We start from the raw sequence: 18,409 nt of genomic DNA, 5'->3' as shown, positions 1-18,409 counted from the left end.
AGTCACAGCTGGAGCTCATCCTGAAACACAGCCTCCCCCAGCACAGGGCCACAGCGAGCCAAGCCCAGCTCCAGACAGGCTGGCATTTATCTGTCATGGAGCAAAACTGGGGAGTGGCAGCAGTGTGGGGGAGTTGGAGCCCTCCTTGCCTACATGTGGTTTATGAGCAGGGGACAGCCCAAAAACCCAGGGTGAGCCACTGGAGGAGGAAAGTTGAGTGTCCAGCATCTTCCCTTGTGGGCATTCTGAGGTTAAAGGGTGGGTGTGTTAACCCTTCCTTTGGTGGGAATGCCAGACACATCTCTTCCCACCTGCTCCTTCCCGTGGCAGTCAGGATGGCTGTGTTTGGGCTATCCCATCCTCACAGTGTGGTCACAGTGTACCTGGAAGGCACAGGGAGATGGCAGATCCATAACCAGGCACACTGCACCACACCGTGGCCCCACACAGCCCAGGGCAGAGCAGTTCTGCTGGCTTTTGCTCAGCCAGTGCTGAATGCTCATGGAAAATAGAGCATAAATGGAGCTTTAACTTCTTTTAGTGACTCATTGTTTCTGTAAAGCCCAGAATCTGCTCTGGATCCAACCATCCAGGTGTCAATTTGATGCTCTAGGGTTTTCTTCCTGGAGGAATTCAGTGTATTTATTTCCACATGAGCCACACACTGTGGGTGTTGCACCCAGAGTGCTGGAAGTCTGGCAGAGCTCCTGGGTACAGGGAATTACCCAGGAGCTGACTGAAGTGCCTCCCTAGGCAGAGTCAGGAGTGAGTGTCAAACCTGCTTGCCCCAGGGTGGAGGAAGCAGGGATTCTTACACAGCTGAGGGAGACTGAGATGTTGCCTTCACTGCAGTGACAACAAAGGAATCTTTTTAAAGATATTGATAGGATAGAATTAATGGATAGAATTAATTTGCAGATCCTACTCTCTGAGATACTAAATGGACTTTGTAGGTGTTGAGTGTGGAGGATGTCATGGATGCTCAGCAGATTCCAGGATCAGGCTGGAGAGTCTAAGTGCAAAAAGGGTTTTGAAGAACCAGGAAAAAATAGTCTGAGGTTTGGAGCTCCATTGCAGGGGAATTTTGCAGCTGAAAGGTTGGGCTCTCCAAGAGCTCCTATAAAGAAGGGAGAAGGTCAGTCTTTACCTTTTGGGATGAAGACTGTTTCTAAATACTTGACTGAGCTGTTTCCAGATGGGAGACACTGAAAAAGCTGAGAGCTGAGCCCTGGTGAACCTGTGCTGCAGAGCTCAGGGGGTGAGGTCTTGGTAAGGAGCAGCTTTGAAACAGGAATCTCTTGTGACAACAGCCCCTCTTTGTGGTTTCAGGGCTACTACAAGAGGACCTTGGAGTATCCCCTGATTCGGGAATGGAAGAGGATGGGCTGCTTTGCTGTCCCCATGGTCCATTCCACGTTCCTCATTGACCTGAGGAAGGAGGCGTCTGCCAAGCTGGCATTCTACCCCCCGCACCAGGACTACACCTGGAGTTTTGATGATATCATGGTCTTTGCCTTCTCCAGTCGCCAAGCAGGTGTGTCCAGGGCCTCTGCTGGGGAGGGCTCACTCCTAGAGACACACAGACCTCCACTGCAGGGTCACAGCCCAAAGTCCTGGGTGGACTTCCATGGGGAGTTCAGACCCTGTTCCCTTTCCTCTCTGGGATCCTGTCAGGGGTAACCAGCAGCAAGAGACTGGAAAGGCAGTTTTGGGTTGCTGCTGCTTTCAGAGGATGTGGGGGCTGTTCTTGGGATGGGGCAATATTTCAGAGACAGAACGTGGGATTCCACCCTTGGCTGGTGTCACAGCAGGTGAACACAGCTGGGTGCTGGGAGAGTGGAAGGTGGTCTGGGGGTGAGGTATCTAAAGTTACCACTTCCAAAAGATCCATGAGGAAATGGGTGAGGACAAGAGACTCTTCTTAAACCACAGGATCCTAGAACAGTTCAGGTTAGGAGAGACCTTACAGCTCATCTCATTCCACACCCTGCCATGGGCACAGACACCTTCCGCTAGACCAGGTTGCTTTAAGCCCTGTCCAGCCTGGCCTTGGGTACTTCCAGGGAGAGGAGATCTCTGGCTGTTGATGTTTTAAGAGGGCTCCAGGTGTTGCTGAGACATCACTGTCTCTTAAGTGCCCTGAGCTGCTGCTGTTCATGCTTGTGGTGAGGATGTGTAGTCACATTTATTTCTGGAGAGTGGCTCTTGGGAGTGTTCTGTCTCCAGCAGAGTCCAGGCTGCCAGACCTGTGTGTAGCAGTGTCACAGCTGAAGGGGGCTCCCAGGACTGTATGGCCATCTGTGGTGTTCTTTGCCTGCTGTGTTGGAAAGGGAAAAATTTGGGGCATTATAAGGAAAAAGGGATTGGTGAAACCTCAGCAGCACCCATAAGTGCCTTCTGTTCAGAAGTGAGTGGGTTTGGTGGGGTGAATTATCAAGGAAAAGTTGCTTATGAATCCTCTGAATGATGTGCAGTTGGTGCTCCCTGTCCTCTGCAGAAGATGTTAAGGAGAGCAGGAGGGGCTGCTCTTGGGAACAGGCAGGCAGGGAGAAAGCCAAGGGAAGGAGGGTTGCTGTTGTTGTTGTTCTGCAGGCTGAGCCTCCCTTCCCACTGATCCCAGACCAGCACAGCAGCCACCAGCTGCCTGTAGCTTCCCTGTTAGTGGTGGGTCTCGTTGGCAGGTCTTGACAGCACCAAAAATGATGTTGTTGTCTTGGCAGCCTGAGCAGGGCGTTCTCAGAATCAGCTGCGAGAGGATGAGGAGTGTCAGATAAGATGAATGATGGAGGAGAGGCAGCAGGAGCTGAGATTGGAGCCCTTGGGAGGCAGAGGTGAGAAGTGAATTGTAGAGCAGCTTCAGGGTCCTGACTTTCAGAGTCAGGACATGAGTGCAGAATCAGAGTGAGAGCCCCAAGGCCATTGAGTTCAGTGTTTCCCCAGCACTGCCCAATCCATCCCTGAACCGTGTCCCCAGGTGCCACGTCTTGGCTGCAGAGAAGAGTTGAGGTTTAAGTTTGGAGAGCAAAGCAGGCTGCTTAAAATCTACCCCTCCATTTCTTCCCCCTGACAGCTCTCCCAGAAGTGCAGCCTCCAACCCACGTGGTAACTGCAGTGCATTAGCTCCAGCTGCTTCAGAAACATTTCAGGGATTCAAACCCATCATTTTTTCCTTCTGTCCTAGAACACCAGCTTTTTCCAGGACTGACCCATGACATTAAAGGCTTTGCTACAGCTGTCTGGCCTTGTTGATCTGCTCAGATTGTTGACTTGTGTCCTGAGCTCGGTTTTGTCACCCAGGATAAAAGGATGACATCCAAGTTCAGAAATGTGAAAAATGTGTGAGCTTCGAGGGAAACTTCTTTTTGGAGTAATTTCACTTACTTTCCCCCAAGTCAGAAATGATCCTGGCTTTTGTCCAGGCCAAAAGCTGTGCTTAAAAAATCATCAATTCCCAACAGGCAATCTGCTGCTGGAAGCAGCTGTTCTGTGATGCTCCAAAGAGGAGGTCCCACCTCTGGGAGAGGACGTGGCCTGTGTGGGAGTGCTGAATCTGAGCAGAACTCAGAGTGGGTGTGTTATTGCCAGCACTGGACCCTGCAGAGCCCCTTGCACTCACAGGAGAGCTTTTAGCCAGCCAGGTCAGCCTGGAGAAAAGGAGGCTGAGGTGAGACATTTGAGACCCTTCCACTGGCTAAAGGAGCCTCCAAGAGAGCTGGAGAGGGATAGAGAGGATACAGGGAATGGCTTCCCACTGCCAGAGGGCAGGGTCAGATGGGATATTGGGAGGGAATTGTTCCCTGTGAGGGTGAGGAGGCCCTGGCACAGGGTGCCCAGAGAAGCTGTGGCTGCCCCTGGATCCCTGGCAGTGTCCAAGGCCAGGCTGGACAGGGCTTGGATCACCCTGGGCTAGTGGAAGGTGTCCCTGCCCATGGTAGGGGTGGAAGCAGATGGGCTTTAAGGTCCCTTCCAACCCAAACCATTCCATGATTCCATGATCTCCTGAGCTGCCTTTCAGCCTGGGTCTCTGAAGCCCTTGAGCCAGCCAGCAGGAAGGTCTGGTCACAGGCAAGTGGGGACAATTTTGGTTCCTTAACTATAGCTGTGGTTTCAGGCTATGACTGTAAATCCTGGACACTGCCTTTAAAGCCCATTAAGAAGAATAATGCCAACACCTGTATTTTCTCTATCCCTTGTAGCAATCATTTAACTTTATAATAAAAACTGAGCTGGAGAGTGAGTCCCCCTCCCTCCTTTATGGGAGCTTTACCATTTTCAAGTACATTTTATCCCAGACAGAGCAGGAGCACTGGTGTGAATCTGTGCAGATGAAGTATGTTCAAGGCAGTGGAAGATAAGAACAGAGATCAGTGAGCCAGATAAGATTAGTTTAGTTTATTAGATCAGTGCCAAATCCATTAATGTCTGCAGGTAGTAGTTTTTTATTGTGCCATTTACCTAAATTGCAGCTGACAGCTGAATGTGTTTTGGCAAGGAGCATAGCCAGCAATTTGCTTGTAGAACTCAAAATGAGACCAACACCAGAGTCATTAGTGCCAGCAGTTCCACTCTGCTAAAAATACCATGGATTAGGGGCACTAATAGATGAAAGCATCAGCACACCAGGCAGTGTCTGCTTTTCATTTATTTCCTCGAGGGAGGGGGCTGGTTAAGCTTGTTTCATTAAAAAAAAAAATACAAAGAAAGACAAAGCCAGTTTTTGGCCGGTTGCTTGGGTTCTAGCAGCTTTGATTTGGGTTAATTAATAAAGGACCTTACCAGAACTCAATGAAAAACAACGGAAATACTTCCTTGGCTTCTCTGGAACGTGGCTTTTGAGCATGTTGCCTGATGTGAAAGTCAGAGTTACAGCCAGTGGTGAGCAAATCCTTGTCATCCCAGAGGGAAAAGCGTTCTGCTGATGCTGGGATGTTCCCACTGGGTGAGTCTGTGCCCTGCAAATGCATCTACTCCAAGGACAGGCTTTGCACCTTCTCTGTTTCCCACCTTCAACAAGCAGTTGCAAAAGCTTTTGAGTACAAGGGTGTTAATGTTGTCACATCTGTTCTCCTCACTGGTGTCTCACTCTGGGATTTTCCTTTCATTTTCAGGGCACAGTAAAAATTAGTTCTGGAGAGGAAAGGACTGTGTTTGGTGGTGACTTGGCATTTCAAAGGTTGTTGTCATATGTATTCCTGAAGTCCTTTGCCAGCACAGGTGAAAATGTATCACCTTTATTTCCTAGCCAAAGCAAAAGGAAGCAGTGATAAAAAATAGAATGGGTTGAGTTAGAAGGGACCTTAATGATCATCTCGTTTCAGGGACACCTTCCACTAGCCCAGGTTGCTCCAAGCCTCATTAAACCTGGCCTTAGACACTGCCAGAGATCCAGGGGCAGCCACAGCTTCTCTGTGCCAGGGCCTCAGCACCTTCACAGGGAACAATTCCTTCCCAATATGCAGTCTAAACCCACTCTATTTCAGTGGGAAGCCATACCCCCTGTCAGCCCAGGCCCTTGGAGGCTTAGTTAGGCAGTCGGTAGGGATTGGTTTTATGGGAGAGGCCACTTGCTGCCAGCCAGGCAAAACAGAAAGCGGAACTGGAATGATTCTGAATTGTTTGCTTTTGAAGCAGAACTTCTTGGGACTGAGATCCTGGCACAAGTGTGTTTGTGGCTGTGTAGTCAGAGAGCAGTGCAGTGCCCTGGTAGCAGGCCTGATTGTCGTTTCTGCTTCTCTGTGATCCACAGGAGTACAGATGTTCATCTGCAACCGTGAGCACTACGGCTTCCTTCCCATGCCCCTGAAGCCGCAGCAGTCGCTGCAGGAGGAAGCTGAGAATTTTGTGCACGCCCTGATCGAGGCCATGAGTGAGTTGCTGTGCCCTTGCCATGATGGACACCCCCCAAGTTAATGCCTGCAGAGCTCTCCTGCCAGCAGCCCAGCTCTCATTCTCTTGGAAGTCTGCATCCCAACCTGTCTGCTCTAATATTGTTTTGATACGCAGTTTTCAGAATTTTCCACCACTTTTCTACCTAGGGATGTAATTGCTTCCTGGTCAGGTCAACCCCATCCACAAAATCCCTCAACTTCCCCAGATCAAATGCATCTTTCATGTGGAAAAAGGTGCTGCATGTCCATGGTTTTTTTTCCTGATGTCTGTCTGGCTTTGCCATGTGGTGCTTCCTGCTGTTCCCATGCTGCAGTTCCTCATCCCGGCTCCGGGAGCCCGGCAGGGAGACACCTTCAGACACTGCATGTCCCCTGCAGGGTGGGCACGAGGGTGACGTCTGGGGACACCTGCAGACACTGCATGTCCCCTGCAGGGTGGGCACGAGGGTGACATCTGGGGACACCTTCAGACACTGCATGTGCCCTGCAGGGTGGGCACGAGGGTGACGTCTGGGGACACCTGCAGACACTGCATGTCCCCTGCAGGGTGGGCACGAGGGTGACGTCTGGGGTCTCTCCTCTCTTTCAGTCGATCGCCCTCCCGTGGAGCCCTCTCAGTACATCTCTGTCCCTCCAAAGCACCCTGACAAGATGGGCTTTGATGAAGTAAGGAGCCTGTTCTGCTGTTTATTGTCTTGTCTTCTCACTCATCACCTGATCCGCAACGTCCCTTCCAACTTAAACCGTGCCATGATTCTGTTTTAATCCAGCCAGGAAGAGGAGGCAGAAGTGAGGCTGAAAAACAAGTTAACTCCCCTGTTTTTGTGCTGTTGGCTCTGCATCTGACTCTGCAGAGCAGCTTGGCCTCCCTTCCATCTGTAACAGAAACTAGGCTTTGGTAAAGCTCTCCAGTGGCAGGAGGGAAGGATTTCTCTCACCTGAGAGAGACACTGGAGAGCTGAGAACAGGTGGGGGAGCCAGGCTCACAGCTGAGTTCTGGCCCACTTTGGATACCCCCAGGGATGCAAGCCATGCTTGGGGAGAAGGCTGGAGAGGCACATGCCAGGCTCTGATTGCCTGGTGTCTGTGTTATTCCAGAGCCAGCAGCCCCTGTGTGTGCAGCTGCCAGGGTGGCTCTGGGACCGAGGGAGTTGTGGGGATCAGGGGAGCCTTTGTCTTCTTGCTGTGCTCTGCTCCATCTGTTTGTGGAGCTCCTGAAGCTGAACCTGACCCAGCTGTGTGTCTGTGTTTAAGGCACAGCTGGTCCAGGATTTTTCCATGTTGTCCTTTGTGGCTGTGCCTAATTTATGCAGTTCATTATTCTGTCATTTGCACTGAGCTGAAATTCGTTCCGCTTCTTACTGGGATGAGATTTGCTTCATGGGCTACAAGGCTGTGCTTGTACCAGCCTGCCTGGGACTGAAAAATATCCCTGAGCCCCTGAGGGTTACCTGCAGTGAGGGCTTCAGTCCTCAGCCCTCCACCAGTCTCCTCGAGGCTTTGGCCAGAGCCCTGCCCAGACATCTCTGTTCTCAGCCTTGGCTCTCTGCTCTGGCAGGGATCACAGTGGATTTTCAGTGCCAGAAGTAATCACAGAAATCCTTTCTTTACCATGGCCTTGTTCTTGGATGGCGGCCCTGCTGATAATCCTAAATCCAGGCAAGTGGCAGTGTTCCTCTAGGGTTTATTCTGCAGATGGTCATGTTACTCTGTTTGATATAAACCTAAACATCCTGTATCTTTGGAAATTACAGACTTGGCTCTAACTGGTCTCATTTTCTTTATCCTGAAAGAGCAAGTTTGCTCCGTGAACACCCATAAAAAGTAGTTGTTAGAGAAAAAGCCCCTACACTTTCAACTCAAAACCAAGTTCAGCTTTTTGACAGACAAATTCTAGACAACCTGGACCAAACACACACGTGGTATTTTCACAAGACCTGTTTTTCCAGTGGACCTGCTGGAGAGGAGTGGATCAGGACTTCCCTTCTCCCTCCCTCCCTCCCAGGTGGAAGTCTGATGTCCTGGTGTCTTTCTCTTCCTCCCAGATTTTCATGATCAACCTGAAGCGCCGCAAGGACCGGCGGGATCGGATGCTGCGGACGCTCTACGAGCAGGAGATTGCAGTGAAGGTAGTGGAGGCTGTGGATGGAAAGTGAGTTTTGGTTGGGCTTGAGGGTGTTTTCAGAGTGGGATGTGCTATACTGCTTCACAGCATCTCCTTGGATGCCCTGACCTACTTCCAGCAGGGCAGAGTTGGCTGCGGGGGGAACTGAGCACCACTTGGATCTCCCTGACCATCTGTTTGGGCCAATCCTGCTCTGTCTCTTTCCTCCTTTGCAATCAATCTCTGTGAGAGAACCAGGGCACTGGGGTTCAGACTAGGGTCCAAATCAGGTTAAAATCACAGGTTTCTGTGAATGGAGCACTTAACTCCTGGGAATATTGTCCATCCTAGTGCTACTTGTCAACTTGCAACTAGTATCATACATCCTAGTGCTATTGTCCATCCTAGGGCTGTGGTGCTGCAGTGTAAACCCTGCCACAGCCCTTTCCAGGCTTACTCTAAGGGCTGGAGCATGCTCCCCGACAGGAGGGGACAGCCAGAGAGGGGAACAAGGGAGAGGACAAGTGGAAAAAGCCTCAAGCTGTGCCAGGGAATGTTCAGGCTGGACAACTGAGAAAAATTTCTTCATGCCAAGGGTGGTCAGGCACTAGCACAGGCTGCCCAGGGCAGTGGTGGAGACCCCAGCCCTGGGAGAACTGCTAGATTAATGCTTGGATTTGACAATATGAGAGGGCTTTTCTAATCTTAATGATTCTATGATTCTAAGCTATGTTAAGACCTTTTAATAATGAGTAACCAAGGCAGAAATTTCGAGTCTGTGAGTTGCAAAAAGGCCTCAAGGAGACAGAAGCCCACGTACCATCTAGTGGTCTTGGAGACTTGGGATCCTATCAGGGCCTCAGAAAATTAATCAAAGCCAAGCACCTGGCAAGTGGATGGTCCCACAGGACGTTTTTGGCAGAGTTAAAGATCATTGATGGTCCCATGAGAAGTCACTGGCAGAGTTAAGGATGCAATTTATCAGCTTGATTTAGAGATGTAAATCAAGAAGTTAATTTTCCTCTGTGTTTTTGAGCAAAACAAGTGTAGGAATTTCTCAAGGTGTGGCTTTTCCCTGAAGATCAGCAGCATTCCCCATGCTGTGCCTGTGTCTGGCTTGAAGTGACTTATTCTTTTGCAATGGTGATAAACAACTTTGTGTTTCCCAGAGCACTGAACACGAGTCAGCTCAAAGCTCTGAGCATCGAAATGCTGCCAGGGTACCGGGACCCCTATTCCTCCAGACCCCTGACCAGAGGAGAGATCGGCTGCTTCCTGAGCCATTACTACATCTGGAAGGAGGTGAGCATTTTGGGGGTCCTGCAGGAAGGTGCTGTGTCCTGGTGCACAGCCAGTCCTGGTGCAGAGCATTGGATCCAGCCCAGCTCTCTGGAAGTGTAGGATAGGAGTGATTGCCTTGGATTCCAGGGATTTTCTTGAATGCAGTGCTCACCTTTCACACCTCCCCTTTCCTTTTCCAGTATGTAAAGGGGCTCCAAGAGAGCTGGAGAGGTACTTGGGACAAGGGATGGAGGGATAGGACAAGGGGGAATGGCTTCCCACTGCCAGAGGGCAGGGTTACATGCAATATTGGGAAAAAGTTCTTCCCTGTGAGGGTGCTGAGGCCCTGGCACAGGGTGCCCAGAGAAGCTGTGGCTTCCCATCCCTGGTAGTGTCCAAAGCCAGGTTGGATGGTTGCTTGGAGCAGCCTGGGCTAGTGAAGCTGTCCCTGCCCATGGCAGGGGGGTGGACCTGGATGGGCTTTAAGGTCCCTTCCAACCCAAACCATTTGGGGATTCTGTGATTCATTTGCCCTCAGCTCCCAGTGATTTTTATCAGAACATTTTCATGACTGTTTCTGCAGTCCATCCAATATCCTTATTGGGGCAAGTTTGCTTAGAAGAAAGGCTACATTTTGAAAAGCAAATGAGGCTGAAGCAACACTCCTGTTTTTTTTCCCCTTATTCTGCATCTGAGCAGGAGCAAGTTCCAGTAGCTTTGCATATAATGTATATGTCACAGAGTGGTTCTCCAGCTCCCTGCCTGTGTGGTCTGGGTGGCAGTGCCAGGTCAGGGTGGCCCCAGTGACAGCAGGGCACCCGTGGGGGCCACTGTGCTCACGCTGGAGCCCTCATGTTTCAGGTGGTGAGCAGGGGCCTGGAGAAGACACTCGTCATTGAGGACGATGTGCGCTTCGAGCACCAGTTCAAGAGGAAGCTCATGAGGCTGATGGACGACATCGAGCAAGCCCAGTTAGACTGGGAGCTGATGTAAGTTCCTGCTGGGCATGTGGGGAGGTTGGCAGCACTGCTGGGGCATGGCAGAGGTGCAGGTTGATGCTGCAGTGCACGGGATGGTGGCACAGTCTTCTTGGTAGCTCTTCCCACCACGACAGATCCGCCCTCTGGGGCGGCTGTTGCCAGGAGGCCCCGTGGGCACCATCCCTGCCCCTGGCATGGGCAGTGTTGTTTGACCTCAGCTGTGCTGGAGATGCTGACAGAGGAACCAGCACAGCTCAGTCCTGAGCCTCAGACTGTGTCATCTTAGCTCCCTTAGGAGGCCTTTCACAGCTGTCCCACCCACTGGGTTAAGACTTGGATAGTGGTGCAGAATAGAAATCTGTGAGCTGGGTCAGGGATTGCTTCTGGGATTGGCCCTTTGCCCTGGCCTAGCTGACAGGAATAGTCTTGTCCGAATTGCTACCAATTCACTTTGGTCCCCATCTCCTTGATCTTCCCACCCCTGAAGCTACATTGGCCGGAAAAGGATGCAGGTGCAGGAGCCTGAGAGAGCCGTTCCCAATGTCCGGAACCTGGTGGAAGCTGATTACTCCTACTGGACCCTGGGCTACGCCATCTCCTTCCACGGGGCTCAGAAGCTCATCGGGGCCGAGCCCTTCAGCAAGATGCTGCCCGTGGATGAATTCCTGCCCATCATGTACAACAAGCACCCTGTGTAAGTCCCTCTGTGGGGATATGGGCTGTGTCTCACCGACTGATCTTAAACCAGGTCTTGTTGGCAGCCTGGTTGGCGGGGACTCCCTGTGGTGCTTGGTTTTGTCCTCGTGGCACAGGTCCGAGGAGGTGACAGAGGGGAATGCCTGGGGCAGGGCTTGTGGGCTGCTTGTCTGAGGCACTTGCCTGTCTCTGGGAGCTTTGGTTGTACAGGTGTGTGTGGTTGTAAGGACGTGGTTCTGGCTGTACCCCAGCACCTACCCCCACTCTCAGACCAGTCTGCTCCCTGGACTGGCCATGTCTCCCAGGGACAAGCTTGGCACCAGTGAGGGTTCCTCTGTTGCTGACGGTGTTTCTCTCCTCTGTAGCACAAAGTACATGGAGTACTACGAGTCCAGAGACTTGAAGGCCTTCTCAGCAGAACCCCTGCTTGTTTACCCCACGCACTACACGGGGCAGCCGGGCTACCTCAGCGACACGGAGACCTCCACCATCTGGGACAACGAGACCGTGTCCACGGACTGGGACAGAACACACTCCTGGAAGTCCCGGCAGCAGGGCAAGATCCACAGCGACGCCCAGAACAAGGACGCCCTGCCCTCCCAGTCGTCCCTGGACACGCCATCATCCAGGGATGAGCTATGACTGCCCGCCTCCCCGGGACTCTGTTGACAGCTGAACCTGCCTCACACTTTAGCTTTTCACCCTTGAAAGTTGTAGAGCAGCTCTTCATGTGGTCTCCTTCCCACCACTCCCAAGGGCCGCACGCGGGATCGGGCCGGACACCTGCCCAGGCCGCCGAGGACAGGGTGGGACACCAAGGAGGAGGAAGAAGAACAAGCGTTCCAGATCCAAGCAAAAGCCCTGGCAAGCTTTTGTTAGAAGAAACCAGCCTGGAATTACGTCGTTCCACAGTTCCTCGTGTAGAACACTGTATTTATAAAGATTAATATATAGAGGTGTACAAATGTCAGTGCCTTTCGGGATGGCTGTACCTGGGCTGCTCCCTCACTGTTACTCCTTGTAGGTCTGTAGGCTTTTACCACCCTGTTTGCTGAGCATCTGGGGGATTTGGGTTTGTTTTCCAAAGGGATCCCTATCAGAATCAAGATGTTTCCCCAAAATGTTCAATGCAGGAGAGCAGTGCTCCTCTGCCGTGTCTTCTCCCCGTCACACTCCTGTACAAAACCAGTGCTGGCTTCCCATCCGCTCATTTTTAATCTTGCTGCATCCCATCTAAACAGGCCTCTGGATCCAGAACGGATGTCTTGGAATGTCTGAAGCCATGGAAGCCATGCAAGTGGAGGTAGCTGGAGTTATTTATCTCTGCATTGCCTGAAGGGAATGCAGGCAGAGTTGGTCCACGTTGCATCCTGCTTCACCCCTGCCTCACCTTAGTCCTTCAGGAAAACAAAACCCCACGACCTATAGGCAGGCCTGTTTGTTCAGGCCATAAAAGCAAGTGTAGGAGTTTTGGGAACTTAAAATGTAAGAAGTTAGGTTACAAACTCTCCTTCTAAAACCAAAAGAACCTACAGCAATGTTACTCTCTCAACAGCCCGATAGAATTGTGTGTTACAGGACGGAAGGGCGACTTGCCTGGATATTTTTTCATGTGAGGAGTGAACTTTTCTGTGTTTTGAATGAGTTCTGATGTTTTTGCTGTTGGCACACATGCCAGCAGGATATGGTGTTTATTTTTTTTAAAAAAAAAAACCTCTCTCAGAGGCCAGGTGATCACGGACTATACTGGCACAGACCCTGAGCTTCTGGGCAGTGGGAGGATTCCCTCCTGGAATTGCCATCCAGGGGCTCACCTGCTGGCAGATGTGTGCATTGAGTATGTGTGGCTGGGGTTTTGGTTTTAATTTTTGTTTGTTTTGAATAATTACTGATCAGTTTTGTGCTTTCTGCTGCAGAAGACATGTTATTACCTGTCAGCCGGTCTGATAATACATAGAACCTGGTGCAAGATGAGCAGCTCTGTGTGTCCTCATTGTGTGGGAGAGTCCTGGAATGGTTTGGGTTGTGGAAGGCACCTCTAAAGGTCACCCAGTCCAACCCCCTGCCATGGGCAGGGACACCTTTCACTAGACCAGGTTGCTCCAAGCCCCCTCCAGCCTGACCCTGAATGTTACTGGAGGTTAATGGAAGTCCAGCTCAAGGGATTCTTGGCTGTGCTCCTTTCCCATGGAGTCACTGGTTGTATAAAGGGGCCCATTCTGCAGTTCCCACCTGGAAGCCAAGTTCCTGCAGGTGTCCATGTGGGAGCAGCTGCCCACAGGACCTGGTGAGTATGGATGTTGCCCCATGGGCCCACGCACAGCCTGGGTCGTTCCTTCCTCACAATCCCTCTTGCTTCCTCCGCAGGTCTCTTGCTTTATGAGCCCACATGGCCTGTGGAAGGACATTGGAAGTCTTCACCCCCTCCACCCCAGCACCAGGCCTTGGATCTCCTCCTCTGGAGTGGAATTTTTCCAGTTACAGCATCATCTCACGTGTGGCCAGCATGTGAGATGAGGCCACAGTCGTTCCTGACAGCCCTTCCAGCTGCCCACAGCTCCAGTGAGTACTGTTCCTCTTCCACAGGTTAACTTCCTGTCAATGCACCAATCCATCGTTTCTCTTTCAAGGGTCAGGTTCCCTCCATTAAACAATAAAGTGTTTTTCCTTGTCTTGTTGACATATACAACCATGGGCCAAATATGGCAGTGCCATAGGCACGACCTTGGGTCCCTGACACAACTTTGTATTTTTTTTGATAGCACAAAAGATCCCTATCTCTCAGAGGCTGTGCAGGGCTGATGCACTGGGAGGGCTTTGGCTTTGCTGTTGAAAAGTTAAAACAGTAAAAGTGGAGAGGCTGAAGAAAGTGACAGCGAGGGAAGTGGTGTGAGGTGTTTTTACACATCTGACGTGCACTAATAAAAGGAAATTGACTGATTCCAGGCAAATATTAATGAAAAACAATTTATATACTTATCATATAAAGATTACAGGTAAGCAGTTAAAAACATAACATATATAAACATTTGCAAAGTGTAATTTTAAAATCCAGAACATTTATGTTTCAGCTTAACACTGCCATACACCCTCTGAGTGAGCAGTACTATATACAGGAGGAGCTATGCTATGTACACAGGGCACTGCACTGTACAGGCACCAAAAGCAGAGAAAACTGAACTTAGTTTTGCCCTAACTCTGGGCAAAGTTTAAGGCTCAGTAACAACCCCCCCCCCCGTCACCCTATAACAAACAACTGGAATTCATAAATTGTTCAGGCTATGACCTACAGCAGGCTTGTGGGACCTGCCATAGGACTCTTGGATGTACAGCAGACCTACAGTCGGTCTGTTTTACCTACCTGTAAACAGAAGTTATAAATCCAAATGTAGTGTAAAACTTACCTGAGCCCAGTGTTGCAAATTAGTGCCACAGAACTGGGGGTAAAAGGCCCAGGCATGGATAAAACTCTATTTTAACCAATGATCCTTAAGAATCCTAAGCTGTCTGGTTGGATAATAGCTCCTAGATCTGTGCAGGGATGCACAGTGCTACCAGCAGAACCAGAAATGCTCTGTGTATTTCATGTGTCTCAAATCAGGGTTGCTTACAATCCAACGTCTTTCTTATGGCTTGTGAAGAGCTTCAGATTTCAGTTCCAGCAGAGGAATTGCACATTGGGAGGACAGGACGTCCATCCATCACATGGGAGTGCACACAAAAGGCATCAAGTCCTGGTCCTTGGCTTAACCAAGTCCAAGGGAAACCAGCCCGTTGTGACATTAAGACCTCCATCCAACACAAAGCAGTGTCTGTCTGTCCCATTCATGATGTTCACGCAAAGGCAAGTGCAGTTCATTCATTTTAAAGTTCTTTGGAAACAAGATCCAAAATGGGTCATTCTCTGGTGTAGAACAAGTGCAAAAAATTCTCGGCTGGTTCAGGCAGACATACTCAGAACTTGCTTCAGTTCTATAAAAATAAGTTCAGATGATCTTCTGTATAATACTGGCACGAAGGAGACCCTTTTCTCACAGAGATGGCTCACGGGGTGTCCTCAAGACAAATGCAGCAGCCTGGAGCCTTTGCACCAGGGCTACCCATTGCTCCAATTGCACATTTTGAACAGGGAATTCCCAGAGATTCCCAGAGATTCCTCCCAGAGATGCCCGGGAGGGCAGCGCAGGTGCAGCCTCAGCCAAGCAGCTCTGCCTTCTTCCGCAGGATGAAGTCGAAGTTCACGTGGCTGTTCATGCCGTAGAACACGTTGGCATCGCGGGGGAACACCAGCTCTGCAGAACAGGGCCACAGCAGCCTTAGTGGGGAGGGGGCACAGCAGCAGGAAAGCTGAGAGAGGACAGGGAGCAGGAGCAGGACCGTGTGGTCAGGGCCATCTCCCTGTTCTGCCACAGCAGCACCGGGAGCAGCTTCCTGCAGGAAAGGGAGCAGGGCAGGAGGGGGAGGCCAGGCCCAGGCCATGCTCAGCCTGGCAAAGGCCCTGGCAGACTCTCAGCGAAGACTGATGATGGGTGGGATCCGGGGAGGCAGAACATCACCCCCACCCAAGATCCTGTGGTCACTCTGCGGCTGCAAGGCACACATGAAGCCAGCCTGGCAGCCCAGGAGCTGGCTCTGCCAGTGGGAAGGGGGCTATGCTGACAGAAACCACCCCTGAGCAGCCAGGGGGTTCTCAATGGCAGCTGTGACCTGTCAGCAGCATTTCTAATGCTTCCCATTTTACTCTTCACTTTGAAATCCAACAGAACTTTCCAGGCAGCAGCAGGGTTCTGCTTCCTTACCTTTGTCCTCAGAGATGACCTGCACGAGCTCATAATCTTCAACTGCATCAGGCTCGAGGTTGTGCTTCAGCAAGGCTCGCTGGGTGACGTCAGGGATTCTGTCTTGGTTGGTTATCTGGAAAGATAAGGTGCAATGAGAGATTGTTCTCATTCACTCTTGTGATTTAGTACTTAGCAAAAACCTGACTGTTCTTGGGCGAGATGTCAGAGAACTGAAAAAACAGGTCAATAACAAAGGGGCAGGTGCTGACAGATAACTGAACTTAGCGGTTTTGACATTTGGAGGTGGTGGCTTTTTAGTTCAAGCTGACACAGGTACAGTACTAGTAGAGACAGCAGTGGATCCCAGTGTGTGCTCCCTCTGAGAGACCTCACTCTCACCAGCCACTGAAGCCCCCAGGCAGAGCTGCCCCAGCTGCTGCTGCAGGCTCCTTTGCGAAGTGCTCCCTTGGACATCCTGCAAAGCTTTCTGGCCTTGTAGCTGGGTTGGCTGTGTGCTGTGGAAGTGCATCTGGAGCAGACACATGGCTCCTCCAGTCTCACCAGCAGCCAAATGCATTGGGGCCTCAGGGAACAACTGCTGGATTTGGGGAAGTGAGACCATTAAAATCAGGAACTAAAGATGCTGAGAACTACCCCACGTTTGTTTCCCCCCAGCTGAGCTAAGCCACATCACCCATGGTCCAGCACCAGTGGCATTGCTGGGATGTGTCTGTAGAATAAGCAGAGAGGGAAATGCCTGAATTCTGGGGCTCCTGGTCTGGTGAGAGGAGGGAGAGTCTCCCTTCTTCACCGGGAGAAGCTGTGGAATTAAAGGGCATGTCAGCTCCCGGGGAAAGCTGCTCCAAGGAAAATGTACTATCTTAAGTCAAAAGCTCAGTGTGCTCACAGTGCTTCACCTGGAGCTTTTTGATAAAACACAAACTCCAATTTCCAGACCAGAAACTTCCCAAAAGCTGTTTTAAAACATCTCATTCCCAGCAGGCTCCATTCTGCATGGCACCATGTGCCATTTTCCCGCTCCAGCCAGGTTTGATGAGCCAGCTCAGTGAAGGGGGGCTCTCCAAATGCAGTGATGGGTGCAGTCACCCTGCTATGGACCCAGCTGCTGAGCCCAGAGCCGTGGCACTCACCAGGATGCTCTTGTAGACGCTGGCATGGAGCCCGTCCATGCTGACCCGGATGATGCAGGAGCCCTCGCTCTGCCGGTTGTACACGGGCAGCGCTTTGGGGGCACCGCTCGGCACCGAGCCCGAGTCCCTGGAGGGGATGGAGCCACTGTCCAAGCCTGAGCCAGCGTCAGAGATGGAGCCCTTGCTGGAGCCAGAGCCCTTGTCAGAGCTGATGGAGCCCTTGTCAGAGTCATAGCCCTTGTCAGAGCCCACGGAGCTCTTGTCGTCGGTGGAGGCCAGCAGGAATGAGGGTAAAGATGACACCCCTGAGGAAGGCGTGCTCATGGAAGAGTCAGGAGAACAGGAGGATAAGGAGTAGCCAGAGATCTGCACAACAGAAAGGAAAGTGCTGTCACAAAGGGGACATTTGGTGTGTCTGGCTGTGTCATTGTGCCAGAGGAATGGGAGAAGGCAGAAGGCACAGACAAAACCTGTCACCCACACTCTGCCCAACCTGCTGGCACAGGGATTCCTTGCCTCCTGAACTGGAAACTTGAACTTCACTTGGTTGATTACAGCATTTTAATGACAGTTTCTGGCCTGCTGGGGTTGCTCTGGCCTTGCAGTAAGAGCAGCCCAGGAGGTGGCAGCAGATCCAAGGAACAGCATGAGGCTGTAGGCGGCCAACCAGGAACTGGGACCAGCTGGAAGGAGCAGAGAGTGTCACAGGCACTCCTGCTCCAGGTGAGAGCCTTTACACAAATGGAAATACACGCACCCCTCCTCTCTGCCATTCTCCTTGAAACTGCCCCCTTCCTTCCCCTGCTCTGCGTTCGCCTTTCTCTCCCTCTGCCTTGCTCAAAAGCTTCCTGACAGTAACAAACCCACTGTTAGTGACAACACAGAACACTGTGCAAGAGCCCTAACTGGATTTCTTCCATTTTTACACACTTCTCTCCCCATTTCACTAAAACCAATGCTTTAGTCATGACCAAGAGCCTTGGGCCAGTGTCTTGGGCCTGCCTGCAGCATGCAGAGGCCCCAGCTGTACCTTTTTCAGAGGGTCCTCAGGACTGGAGATGGGAGTCACACACACATCCTCAGTTTCAGAGTGATTAAACTCACACGATGAAACACTGGCTGAATCCGTGCTTTCCCCGGAGCTCCCTCCTACAGGAGAGCTCTTCAGGGGTTGTTCTTTGGGTGGGGTGAACACATCAGTGCCCAGAAAAAGTCTAGTGTAGAAAGAAAGAAAGCATAAAAGCCAGTAAGCGAGAGCTGGTGCAGAGCAAAGCTGTCCCTTGGTTCAGAACTCTTTCATTCTGGAGTTTTTTCCTCTCTGGAGTGGCCTGTTGTCATTTCCTTTGTGGTGTTTATACAGTTTGTCCAGAGGCTTTGTTACAGGCTAACACAACACCTTCCTGCCCCAGAGTGCCCACGGCTGCAAGGCAGCAACCAGCTCATGCCCCACTAGAACATTCCCCTTCCATCTCTTCGCATTTTCAGGCTCCTTTAACAGAAAAAAAGGGCTTCTAAGGGCAAATTCACC

The 18,409-nt window shown here is 51.2% G+C and overlaps 2 protein-coding genes across 5 annotated transcripts in view; one reads left to right on the top strand and one right to left on the bottom strand.

The window, feature by feature from the left end:
* Window positions 1-12,920, top strand: part of COLGALT2 (collagen beta(1-O)galactosyltransferase 2) — a 46,672-nt gene extending 33,752 nt beyond the window's left edge. Inside the window, exons 5-12 of the mRNA XM_038143887.1 lie at window positions 1,330-1,534; window positions 5,747-5,866; window positions 6,478-6,554; window positions 7,934-8,040; window positions 9,162-9,294; window positions 10,135-10,262; window positions 10,741-10,947; window positions 11,315-12,920. Of these exons, the coding sequence (XP_037999815.1) occupies window positions 1,330-1,534; window positions 5,747-5,866; window positions 6,478-6,554; window positions 7,934-8,040; window positions 9,162-9,294; window positions 10,135-10,262; window positions 10,741-10,947; window positions 11,315-11,591 (1,254 nt within the window). The 3' untranslated portion in view covers window positions 11,592-12,920. The remainder of the gene's footprint in view (window positions 1-1,329; window positions 1,535-5,746; window positions 5,867-6,477; window positions 6,555-7,933; window positions 8,041-9,161; window positions 9,295-10,134; window positions 10,263-10,740; window positions 10,948-11,314) is intronic.
* A 980-nt stretch (window positions 12,921-13,900) lies between these two features.
* RGL1 (ral guanine nucleotide dissociation stimulator like 1) overlaps window positions 13,901-18,409 on the bottom strand; it is a 55,130-nt gene continuing 50,621 nt past the window's right edge. For all 4 annotated transcript variants that reach the window (XM_038143883.1, XM_038143884.1, XM_038143886.1 and 1 more), the window contains 4 exons: window positions 17,912-18,095; window positions 16,882-17,247; window positions 15,749-15,863; window positions 13,901-15,241 (listed from right to left, as the gene is read on the bottom strand). In XM_038143883.1, coding sequence (XP_037999811.1) covers window positions 15,144-15,241; window positions 15,749-15,863; window positions 16,882-17,247; window positions 17,912-18,095 — 763 coding nt within the window. In that variant the 3' untranslated portion in view covers window positions 13,901-15,143. The remainder of the gene's footprint in view (window positions 15,242-15,748; window positions 15,864-16,881; window positions 17,248-17,911; window positions 18,096-18,409) is intronic.

The sequence above is a fragment of the Motacilla alba genome, chromosome 8, assembly GCF_015832195.1.
Source record: "Motacilla alba alba isolate MOTALB_02 chromosome 8, Motacilla_alba_V1.0_pri, whole genome shotgun sequence".
NCBI lineage: Eukaryota > Metazoa > Chordata > Aves > Passeriformes > Motacillidae > Motacilla > Motacilla alba.
The sequence above is the reverse complement of the archived record's forward strand: the minus strand, read 5'-3'. Positions and strand labels throughout refer to the sequence as shown.